The sequence below is a fragment of the Salmo salar genome, chromosome 06 (assembly GCF_965601325.2).
Source record: "Salmo salar chromosome 06, fSalSal1, whole genome shotgun sequence".
Taxonomy (NCBI): Eukaryota; Metazoa; Chordata; class Actinopteri; order Salmoniformes; family Salmonidae; genus Salmo; species Salmo salar.
In genome coordinates this window covers 57963049-57975326 of record NC_138296.1, presented here as the reverse complement: position 1 = coordinate 57975326, position 12278 = coordinate 57963049, and the positions used below count along the sequence as shown (strand labels likewise).

Sequence of the window (12278 nt, the reverse complement as noted above, 5' to 3'; positions counted from 1 at the left end):
ACTATTATTCTGACATTTCACATTCTTAAAATAAAGTGGTGATCCTAACTGATCTAAGACAGGGAATTTTTATTAGGATTAAATATCAGGAATTGTGAAAAACTGAGTTTAAATGTATTTGGCTAAGGTCTATGTAAACTTCCGACTTCAACTGTAACTGATCGATCCTGAAAAACCATGTGGTAATTGAAAAGCGATGTATAGGAATGTTTCTGTCCCAGCAGTTTTTGACCACTATGAACAGTGGATTCTTAAATTGGTAATTCTTACAGGCATATGTACAGGCACTGTGGCCTATGTATAAGATACCCAAAGAAGTGAATAGTTTGATAAAAGGAAAGATTAAGCAAACACAGAGTTATACAGATATCATTATGGATGTATAACAATCCATGGTTGAACCATAGAAATATGATGTCCACTCGAGTGATTCTATTTCTAAGATTTGGACACTCACCAGGTCAGAGGCCTTCTTGAAGTACTGCAGGGCCGTCTCATTGTTCTGAGACAAGTACTCACTGCCATCCGAGTACATCTGAGAGAGAGAGAGCGAGCAAGAGAGAGAGACAGAGAGCGAGCGAGACAGAGAGCGAGCGAGCGAGACAGAGAGCGAGCGAGCGAGACAGAGAGCGAGCGAGAGAGACAGAGAGCGAGCGAGAGAGACAGAGCGAGCGAGAGAGAGCGAGCGAGCAAGTGAGAGACAGAGAGCGAGCGAGCAAGTGAGAGACAGAGAGCGAGCGAGCAAGCGAGAGACAGAGAGCGAGCGAGCAAGCGAGAGACAGAGAGCGAGCGAGAGCGAGAGACAGAGAGCGAGCGAGCGAGAGCGAGAGACAGAGAGCGAGCGAGCGAGAGACAGAGACAGAGAGCGAGCGAGCGAGAGCGAGAGACAGAGAGCGAGCGAGCGAGAGCGAGAGACAGAGAGCGAGCGAGAGACAGAGAGCGAGCGAGAGACAGAGAGCGAGCGAGAGACAGAGAGCGAGCGAGCGAGAGCGAGAGACAGAGAGCGAGCGAGCGAGAGCGAGAGAGCGAGAGAGCGAGAGAGAGAGCGAGCGAGAGCGAGAGACAGAGAGCGAGCGAGAGCGAGAGACAGAGAGCGAGCGAGAGCCAGAGAGCGAGCGAGCGAGCGAGAGACAGAGAGCGAGCGAGCGAGCGAGAGACAGAGAGCGAGCGAGCGAGCGAGAGACAGAGAGCGAGCGAGCGAGCGAGAGACAGAGAGCGAGCGAGAGACAGAGAGCGAGCGAGAGACAGAGAGCGAGCGAGCGAGAGACAGAGAGCGAGCGAGAGACAGAGAGCGAGCGAGCGAGAGCGAGAGACAGAGAGCGAGCGAGCGAGAGCGAGAGAGCGAGCGAGCGAGAGACAGAGAGCGAGAGAGCGAGAGAGAGAGCGAGCGAGAGCGAGAGACAGAGAGCGAGCGAGAGCGAGAGACAGAGAGCGAGCGAGAGCCAGAGAGCGAGCGAGCGAGCGAGAGACAGAGAGCGAGCGAGCGAGCGAGAGACAGAGAGCGAGCGAGCGAGCGAGAGACAGAGAGCGAGCGAGAGACAGAGAGCGAGCGAGCGAGAGACAGAGAGCGAGCGAGCGAGAGACAGAGAGCGAGCGACAGAGAGCGAGCGACAGAGAGCGAGCGACAGAGAGCGAGCGACAGAGAGCGAGAGACAGAGAGCGAGCGACAGAGAGCGAGCGACAGAGAGCGGGCGAGACAGACAGAGAGCGGGCGAGACAGACAGAGAGCGGGCGAGACAGACAGAGAGCGGGCGAGACAGACAGAGAGCGGGCGAGACAGACAGAGAGAGCGGGCGAGACAGACAGAGCGGGCGAGCGAGACAGAGAGAGCGAGCGAGACAGAGAGAGCGAGCGAGCGAGACAGAGAGAGCGAGCGAGACAGAGAGAGCGAGCGAGACAGAGAGAGCGAGCGAGACAGAGAGAGCGAGCGAGACAGAGAGAGCGAGCGAGACAGAGAGCGAGCGAGACAGAGAGAGCGAGACAGAGAGAGCGAGCGAGACAGAGAGAGCGAGCGAGCGACAGACAGAGCGAGAGAGAGCGACAGACAGAGCGAGAGAGAGCGACAGACAGAGCGAGAGAGAGCGACAGACAGAGCGAGAGAGAGCGACAGACAGAGAGAGCGACAGACAGAGAGAGCGACAGACAGAGAGAGCGACAGACAGAGAGAGCGACAGACAGAGAGAGCGACAGACAGAGAGAGCGACAGACAGAGAGAGCGACAGACAGAGAGAGCGACAGACAGAGAGAGCGACAGACAGAGGAAAATAGAATAAAGAGAAGGGGAGAGAAGGGAGCATGAGGAGAAACCACTGGAAAGTAGCACAGCCACAGAGTAAGGTTTGCGTTACTAACTTATTTCTACACAGTGCTACAGTGCTACTGATCATGTAATAATCTTACCTTCCCAAGGAAGGCCATGGCGTGTGTGTTCCCCGCATTCGCTGCCTGGTTGAAGTAATCATAGGCCCGCTGTTGACAAACAAACATTTAATTTGTGACCAACTCCACACAACAACTTCACATTGAATACAAGAGTGAGCACGACATAGAGCTAACGTTTGAATAATTTGAAAATGGGTTAGCGAAAGTTTACCTGGTGGTTCTGCTCCACCCCCCGACCACCGTGCAGATGCAGCTGGCCCAGTCCCACCTGTTGTGGACAAAGCATGGGGTCATGGCACGAAACATGACGTGTGAGTCCCAAATGCCGCAATATTCCCTATATAGTACACTACTTTTGACCAGAATCCACCCTTTCAATCATTACACGCTTACTCATTATCATACTGCAGCCGTGCAAGCCAGTGCGTGCAAGTGCCAGAGAAGCTTGAAAATCAATAGACTCAGAAAGTGATTTGATTACTTCCTTTAACTCCTGCAAGTGCGAGGAAGTGTATAATTGGTATAATGCCCCGAATTCATCATTTATGGAATTTTCCACTTTCCCTGACTGCCTAGCTTTAACTTTGGTGATTGTTAGTTCTCAAAGATTACATTATGAAACAAATAAGTAAAGGCTTTTATCTTTTCTACATACGTTGAACTTAGTTTTAGTGCTTCACGTTTACACTGATTGCTTTTTTCCATCGCAAAGAATTCCAAAGAATATCCTATTCAAAGAAAATCACTAAGAGCAGTCTTCCCCATCTGAACCCTAACCTGGGCTTGGACATCTCCCTTCTCAGCAAGGAACTGGTAGTACTGGATCAGGTCTTCCTCAAGCATGCCGCTGGTAGAGCCCGGGTTCTCCACCTCGTCCAGCAGACGCACCCTCTGCACCGCACTGCCTCCCGTCAGGGACACGTCACTGGCCACTGGAGAGAGGGTAAGAGAAAGACAATGTTTCTGCCATAAATTGCTCTGTGAATAAAATAGATTTTTTTGAATGCAGTTGAGTTGCAGCCTTTGCTTTTGTTTTATCAGTTTGCTGAGAATCTGGGGATTTTTCTATAAAAGGGCAGCACCTACAAATGTGCAATAGACACTTCGCAACAAGAACATCTACTTTTCAAACTCTACTGCACATGCTCGTTTAGGGCTGTACAGATGCAGGTGTTCTCGATTCAAAACACTGAGAAACTGTCATCTGAGATAGTGAAAGTGTTCAATTGGTTGGCAGCGGGTGGCTTCTTACCATGATTGGCCACCAGTCTGTAGTGCGTCAGTGCTGATTCGCAGCTCTGGGGCACACCCACACCACCCCAGTATCGGTATCCCTAAAGAGAGAATGGTAGCAAAGGGAGAAAAGGTCAATCATCATACAGTATATATCCATAAGAGAGAAACAATACACATTATACGGCTTCTCTATTCCAAACCTACAAAAAGCAGAAGTAGCTCACCAGAATCATATGAGCCACCAGGTTTCCACCCAAAGCCCCGAAGGTGTAGTAAATCAATGCCTGAAACAGAGTTGAGGAGTTATGCTTTACTTTACATTCCTGGTTAAGGAGGTAACTCCATATTATCTAAGAAAGCTACCTCTGAACAAATATAGCTTTTCATCAGAATATAGGCTACATGGAAAGAAGGAGAGGCTGGATGTTGGTACCTTTGCTTGACTGGAGTTCACTCCTAACCCAGCAGCGTACAAGAAACCAAGTGCCTGTTGGAAGATACCGGGTGGAGCGTTAAGACTACCTACGACCACACAGAGATGCATGAACATAGATGAAATAGTATACGCATACATCAACTGTTCGTTTTCGTCAGTCAACATTTCTATTCAAGTCATACACTTTAAAGCAAGTTTTATACGTAAGACGACGGACATACTGTGCTTATTTTGAAGGACAATCATCTCTGCTCATCAACGGACGACTCCCATTGAAAAACCAACTCAATACGTAATTTTAAGACAAAAGCTGTCTGGCTGTAGCCCTAAGCATCAACAGAGCATGTTTAAAATGTCTACCCTGGATGCATTAAGTTTAAATAGGAATGTTCCATTACCATCTGAGCTTTGGGGGAGCCCTCCAGGGCCAGCTTCTCAAACAGCTCCTTGGCCTTGGGGATGTTCTGGGTCATATAGTCTCCAAACAGCATGGCGTAGGCCACCTTCTCCATGGCCTTGTGGTGGCCTTTCCACGCCACCTTCAATAGCTTCTCATACAACCTGGTGAGGAATAAGATGAATAATTGAGAAGTTAAAGGTGTGTGGATGTAGCCTGGGGTAGTCTAGCGGTCTAAGCCTCTCCACTAGAACACGTGTACTAAGTACTGCTGCAAGCAAGGGTTCCAATCCAACCCACTGCTCTAGCAATATCTTTCCTCCTTCCTTTCTCTTTGTCGATCCTGTCCAAGAAAGATAAAGATACAAAATAAGAAAGGAGTAGGACTGCCCCAAATCGGGAAAAAGGTGTTGTGGACCAGATTAGTGACAAGACACTCGCAGCCGTGCAAGCCTATCAAAGCCTTCAGAAAGTATTTCACACCCCACCCCTTTACAGCCTGAATTAAAAATTGCTTAAATTTATATTTTGTGTCACTGATCTACACAGAATACCCCATAATGTCAAAGTGGATATTCTTTTTATTGAATATCCAAAACATACAATATACTTGCAGTGAAACTGCTTAACAACTACACCATACAAGTCATCCAACAGACTCCCATTCAGAGCGACACACAGAAGCATCCAGGGTCAATGCCTTACTCAAGGGCACGTTGACAGATCTCCCACCAGGCCAAAAAACATGAACCCAAACCCTCCAAGATCCCCCCACAGTTCCCCAATAGCTGTCCCTCAACCATTAGAGACCCCTCCCACAGTCCCCCCAAGAAGAAAAATCAAAATAAAAAATACAATTAATTCCATTCCCCACCCCCAAGAACCCCCCAATGCACCAACAACCAAGAGAATGAACTAAAGGGAAAAAAGAAAAACAGAAGAAAACAGCAAACAACAATGCAAAAGAAAAAAAAGGACATCAAAGACAACTAAAATCATAACAGCAATGCCAACTGTATATGTTTGTGTGCATGTCTGGCACTATTACATGTATGTGTGTGTTCTTGTATGCATTTATTTGAATGAGAGTGTATGTATATGCATGTGTACAAACACCTGCACGGCATCAAACTCAGCCAACCCGGAATTAGCTGTAAAAACACTGCCCCTCAGTGTCATTCAAACATGCTTTGTTGTATTTTGACTTTATTTTTTACTTTTATCTTTGACCATCATTCCATCTCCCGCACAACAACTCCACTCCCACTTGTCTCCAACTCCACATCCCAACCCTCAGCCCATCCCACCTATCTCTGCTGCCCACCTGTTTTTTTATTATTGATGAATATTGAATTGAATGACCTCAAGGTACATTTAAAGGTATCCCAAACAATAAGGGGATTTGCTGAACCTATATTATACTGGAAAAATTCTGTTATAAATTATTTTGTCTTAGTTAAAAATAAGTTGTCCTCCAGTAAACTTTGATAACATTTCTAATATCCCCGTCCACGTGGAAAACCTATAAGAGTTATGTGAATGCTAATTAGATGATGATCCAATCGCATTCTGTCTCCTATTAAAACTTTTTTAACCTTTGATGCAAGAGAGAAAGAGACAAGAAAGTAGTCAAGATGACTAGCTTGATTTTGTCTCCTCCATGTATGTCTCACTAGGTCAGGGTTTTTTAGTCTCCAGATATCCACTATTTCTAATGTTTCCATAATAATTGATGATTTCCTTAAGGGCACGGTGATGATAGATTGTTGAGTGATTACCTTTACGGTCCATTGAGGTACTTAACACTGTGTAATAGTCTCCTACCATAAATTATTTGATCATTTGTTGCCTGTAAGATCAATAAATTGGTATAAATGTTTATGAAGAAGTATGGATCATCCTGATTTGGACCATATAGATTAATGAGCCAAATCTCTTTTTCGTCCACTTTCATATTAAAAAAGATCCACCTTCCTTGCGAATCATTCCTTACTATTTGCACATTCAGATCATAACTTTTGTTAATTAATATCATCACACCTTTTGAGTTCCTTTGTCCATGATAGAAAATTACTTTTTTCCACGCAACTTCATCTAAGGATGCAGGAGTGAGTTTCCTGTAAACAGAATGTTATTTTCCTTTTCTTTTAGCCACGTAAAGACTGATCTTTTTTTTATAATCTGCTAAACCGTTACAATTATAACTGGCTATACTTAATTCATCCCTTACCATAACTAGATACTGTTCTCAGGCTAAATTGACCATAATTAGTGCTTGTGATGGTCAAAATTACAGCGTTCAAATGTCTGATATTTAGAATTCAAGAAATAGGTTCTAGCTATATTTGTTGTATTCCCTTGCCTGTTTGCCTTTGAGCCAATGCCACAGACGTTAGAAAATTGAGACAAGATATTCTGTGTGTAGTAAATCTGAGTAGGTTGATGTGTATGATATTGGATGTGATTTCGTGAGTGTGTATGATGTCTGTATAAGAGTAAGACTATAATGTGTGCTGTCCAAATAAATAATAACTCCACCAATTTGCATGGTTGAGTGTCTGTGTGTGTGTAACATGTAGTGCGTATAGCCTAAATATTCATGACGATAATTGTAATCCATATCGTATCACCGTCATAGTTGCATCACAATTACCTTTAACATCATTGAAAAACACATCTCCATAGCAATTGACGTTTCACATGATCATTAAAGAGACCTTGCATTACTCTAGAGACGGCTACACCACAGTACAAATGTATTCCGTATAATATGTAATTATTCCCCAATGCCCCTATTCTGATATCTTCCCCTTGCTTGTTGTAAACATATACAGTTGAAGTCGGAAGTTTACATAAACTTAGGTTGGAGTCATTGAAACTTGTTTTTCAACCACTCCACAAATTTCTTGTTAACAAACTATAGTTTTGGCAAGTCAGTTAGGACATCTACTTTGTGCATGACACAAGTAATTTTTCCAACAATTGTTAAGACAGATTATTTCACTTATAATTCACTGTATCAAAAGTCCAGTGGGTCAGAAGTTTACATACACTAAGTTGACTGTGCCTTTAAACAGCTTGGAAAATTCCAGAAAATGATGTCATGGCTTTAGAAGCTTCTGATAGGCTAGTTGACATACTTGAGTAAATTGGAGGTGTACCTGTGGATGTATTTCAAGGCCAACCTTCAAACTCAGTGCCTCTTTGCTTGACTTCATGGGAAAATCAAAAGAAATCAGCCAAGACCTCAGAACAAAAATTGTAGACCTCCACAAGTCTGGTTCATCCTTGGGAGCAATTTCCAAATGCCTGAAGGCACCACGTTCATCTGTACAAACAATAGTACGCAAGTATAAACACCATAGGACTACGCAGCCATCGTACCGCTCAGGAAGGAGACGCGTTCTCTCTCCTAGAGATGAACGTACTTTTGTGCGAAAAGTGCAAATCCATCCCAGAACAACAGCAAAGGACCTTGTGAAGATGCTGAATGAAACAGGTAAAAAAGTATCTATATCCACAGTAAAACGAGTCCTATATCGACATAACCTGAAAGGCAGCTCAGCAAGGAAGAAGCCACTGCTCCAAATCCGCCATAAAAAAAGCCAGACTACGGTTTACAACTGCACATGGGGACAAAGATCGTACTTTTTGGAGAAATGTCCTCTGGTCTGATGAAACAAAAATAGAACTGTTTGGCCATAATGACCATCATTATGTTTGGAGGAAAAAGGGGGAGGGGCTTGCAAGCCGAAGTACACCATCATGTTGTGGATATTCTTTGCTGCAGGAGGGACTGGTGCACTTCACACAACGAAAATTATGTGGATATATTGAGCAACATCTCAAGACATCAGTCAGGAAGTTAAAGCTTGGTTGCAAATGGGTCTTCCAAATGGACAATGACCCCAAGCATACTTCCAAAGTTGTGACAAAATGGCTTAAAGACTACAAAGTCAAAGTATTGGAGTGGCCATCACAAAGCCCTGACCTCAATCCTATAGAAAATTTGTGGGCAGAACTGAAAAAGCATGTGCGAGCAAGAAGGCCTACAAACCAGACTCAGTTACACCAGCTCTGTCAGGAGGAATGGACAAAAATTGACCCAACTTATCATGGGAAGCTTGTGGAAGGCTAACCAAAACGTTTGACCCAAGTTAAACAATTTAAAGGCAATGCTACCAAATACTAATTGAGTGTATGTAAGCTTCTGACCCACTGGGAATGTGATGAAAGAAATAAAAGCTGAAAAATCATTCTCTCTACTATTACTCTGACATTTCACATTCTTAAAATAAAGTGGTGATCCTAACTGACATAAAACAGGGAATTTTTACAAGGATTAAATGTCAGGAATTGTGAAAAACTGAGTTTAAATGTATTTGGCTAAAGTGTATGTAAACTTCCGACTTCAACTGTATATATTCTGTACAGGCTTCCTTCTTTTCACTCCGCAATTTTGGTTAGTATTGTGGAGTAACTACAACGTTGTTGATTCATCCTCAGTTTTCTCATATCAAAACTATTAACCTGTTTAGGACAGGGGGCAGTATTTTCACGGCTGGATAAAAAACGTACCCGATTTAATCTGGTTATTACTCCTGCCCAGAAACCAGAATATGCATATAATTATTTGATTTGGATAGAAAACACCCTAAAGTTTCTAAAACTGTTTGAATGGTGTCTGTGAGTATAACAGAACTCATATGGCAGGCCAAAACCTGAGAAGATTCCATACAGGAAGTGCCCTGTCTGACCATTTCTTGTCCTTCTATAGCCTCTTTATCGGAAATAGAGGATCTCTGCTGTAACGTGACATTTTCTAAGGCTCCCATAGGCTCTCAGAAGGCGCCAGAGCAGGGAATGATGACTCTGCAGTCCCTGGGCGAAAAACAGTAGGGGTTTTGGAAAGTGGTCGTTCCGAGAACAATGACACGGGTGTGGGCGTGCATGTGAAGACTCCATTTTCTATTTTCAAGTGTTTGAACGAAAACAAGGTATCCCGGTCGGAATATTATTGCTATTTTATGAGAAAAATCGCATAAAAATTGATTTTAAACAGCGTTTGACATGCTTCGAAGTACGGTAATGGAATATTTTGAATTTTTTTTGTCACGATACGAGCCGGCACGTCACCCTTCGGATAGTGTCTTGAACGCAAGAACAAAACGCAGTTATTTGGATATAACTATGGATTATTTGGAACCAAAACAACATTGGGTGTTGAAGTAGAAGTCCTGGGAGTGCATTCTGACGAAGAACAGCAAAGGTAATCCAATTTTTGTTATAGTAAATCTGAGTTTTGTGAGTGCCAAACTCGGTGGGTGTCAAAATAGCTAGCCATGATGGCCGGGCTATCTACTCAGAATATTGCAAAATGTGCTTTCACCGAAAAGCTATTTTAAAATCGGACACCGCGATTGCATAAAGGAGTTCTGTATCTATAATTCTTAAAATAATTGTTTTGTTTTTTGTGAACGTTTATCGTGAGTAATTTAGTAAATTCACCGGAAGTTTTCGGTGGGTATGCTAGTTCTGAACGTCACATGCTAATGTAAAAAGCTGGTGTTTGATATAAATATGAACTTGATTGAACAAAACATGAATGTATTGTATAACATAATGTCCTAGGAGTGTCATCAGATGAAGATCCTCAAAGGTTAGTACTGCATTTAGCTGTGGTTTTGGTTTTTGTGACATTATATGCTAGCTTGAAAAATGGGTGTGTGATTATTTCTGGCTGGGTACTCTCCTGACATAATCTAATGTTCTGCTTTCGTTGTAAAGCCTTTTTGAAATCGGACAATGTGGTTAGATAAAGGAGAGTCTTGTCTTTAAAATGGTGTAAAATAGTCATATGTTTGAAAAATGGAAGTTTTGGGATGTTTGAGGTGTTTGTAATTCGTGCCACGCTCTATCATTGGATATTGGCGAGGTGTTCCGCTAGCGGAACATCTAGATGTAAGACTCTAACTGTTTTAAAATGACCATGGAAAGAATAGAGATGGGCCTGTTCACCCCGCTATCATCCAGAAGGCGAGGTCAGTACAGGTGCATCAAAGCTGGGACAGAGAGACTGAAAACAGCTTCTATCTGAAGGCCATCAGACTGTTAAATAGCCATCACTGGCACATTAGAGGCTGCTGCCTATATACATAGACTTGAAATCACTGGCCACTTTAATACATGGAACACTAGTCATTTAAATGTTTACATATCTTGCATTACTCATCTCATTTACATATACTGTATTCTATTCTACTGTATCTTAGTCTATGCCGCTCTGACATTGCTCGCCCATATATTTATATATTCTTAATTCAAGTCCTTTACTTAGATTTGTGTGTATTGGGTGTATGTTGTGAAAATGTTAGATATTACTGCACTGTTGGAGCTAGAAACACAAGCATTTCCCTACACCCGCAATACCATCTGCTAAACGTGTGACCAATAAAATTTGATTTGATTTGTATATTATTTTTGAATTCAGGCTGTAACACAAAATGTGGAATAAGTCAAGGGGTATGAATACTTTCTGAAGGCAATGTACACACAAAAAATGTACACACATTCCTATACAAATATACATTCTTATTTACTAAAATCACAAAATAGCCATCCTATCATCTCAGGATGTGCTAACCCATGATGTGGCTATACAAATGGTAGCCTATATGAGGCTCAGGTGCATATAGCAGGAGTTAGTCAAATCCCATGTCTGTTTTAAACCAGGGTTTCTCAAAATCGGTCCTAACTTTCTCTAGCAACCTAAAGACGGTCTGTCTGCATTTTTAAAAGTTTGTTTGGTTTTGATCGCTTAAGTGGTTTAAGCGCTAAAGCAAGAAAGCAAGTAATAATAAGAGTAAGTGGAATGTCTAGAATGTTCTTGCTTTCAACAGGCACACTTATGAACACTAAAGGAGAATGTGAGATTAGTGTGTAGGTGAGACAAGGAAGAGAAGAAAGGAAGCTCACTCTTTCTTCTGACTCTTCCGGTTTGTTCCGTTGATCATGCGGAGGGCAGTCTGGTACTCCTTTTCGGCCTCCTCCGCTACATGTCTCTGCTCAGCCTGCTCCTCCGCTACAATACAACACAATTTGATTTATTCACAATTTGTTTCAGCCTCGTAAGTAGTGGGTGTGTCCCTCTCTATGGGAGAGGGACTAAAAAAATGTGTCTTGTTTTGACGTATGCATGCTGTAAGGGGGAGGGACAGAAAAGAGAGCTTTGTTTTTACCACAACAATCAAACACTGATTCAGTCACAAAGAAAAAAAATTGCTGTCAGCAAAGGTTCACTCAAATGATTGGTCAGTCTAGGCCAATTCCGAATTTGTTCCTCACTGAGCTTACACGTTTTGCTATAGCTCACAAATTAAACCAATATATTCACTCACTGAATAATATTAGAATATAACACTAACTAACTTTTGAGTTTCCTCAAGGTCTGAAATGCCCATGCCGACTTACTCTCACAAAAGCCCCATCTCTTGTCCCTGTCGTAGTCGTAGGTCGTGGCGCACCACAGGCGTTCGTCCCCCCGTCCATCGGTGGTACAGTCCGAGTACTCCTTCCCCAGGAAGAGAAAGGGGAACAGACAGGGCTCCCTATTGGCTGTGCCCCCATTCACCACAGGAACTGCATCAACCAAAAATCACAAATGGGAGGGGAGTTAGTATGTTCAAGCAAAAACACAGACAGAAAGCAGATGGATGATGATAACCGTGTGTGTGTGTGTGTCAAACATAAACAAAAGTACATAAAAGTAAGATCAAATACAAATCATGTAAGTTAAAGTTTAATCATTCTTGTTCAATTCCACTGAAT

The 12278-nt window shown here is 43.0% G+C and overlaps 1 protein-coding gene across 2 annotated transcripts in view; it reads right to left on the bottom strand.

The window, feature by feature from the left end:
• LOC106607650 (protein sel-1 homolog 1) overlaps positions 1-12278 on the bottom strand; it is a 45560-nt gene that overhangs the window by 17368 nt on the left and 15914 nt on the right. For both annotated transcript variants that reach the window (XM_014204823.3, XM_014204824.3), the window contains exons 4-13: positions 11922-12089; positions 11427-11532; positions 4453-4615; positions 4052-4105; positions 3843-3902; positions 3635-3716; positions 3160-3314; positions 2594-2650; positions 2401-2469; positions 458-535 (exon numbers count right to left, since the gene is read on the bottom strand). In XM_014204823.3, coding sequence (XP_014060298.1) covers positions 458-535; positions 2401-2469; positions 2594-2650; positions 3160-3314; positions 3635-3716; positions 3843-3902; positions 4052-4105; positions 4453-4615; positions 11427-11532; positions 11922-12089 — 992 coding nt within the window. The remainder of the gene's footprint in view (positions 1-457; positions 536-2400; positions 2470-2593; positions 2651-3159; positions 3315-3634; positions 3717-3842; positions 3903-4051; positions 4106-4452; positions 4616-11426; positions 11533-11921; positions 12090-12278) is intronic.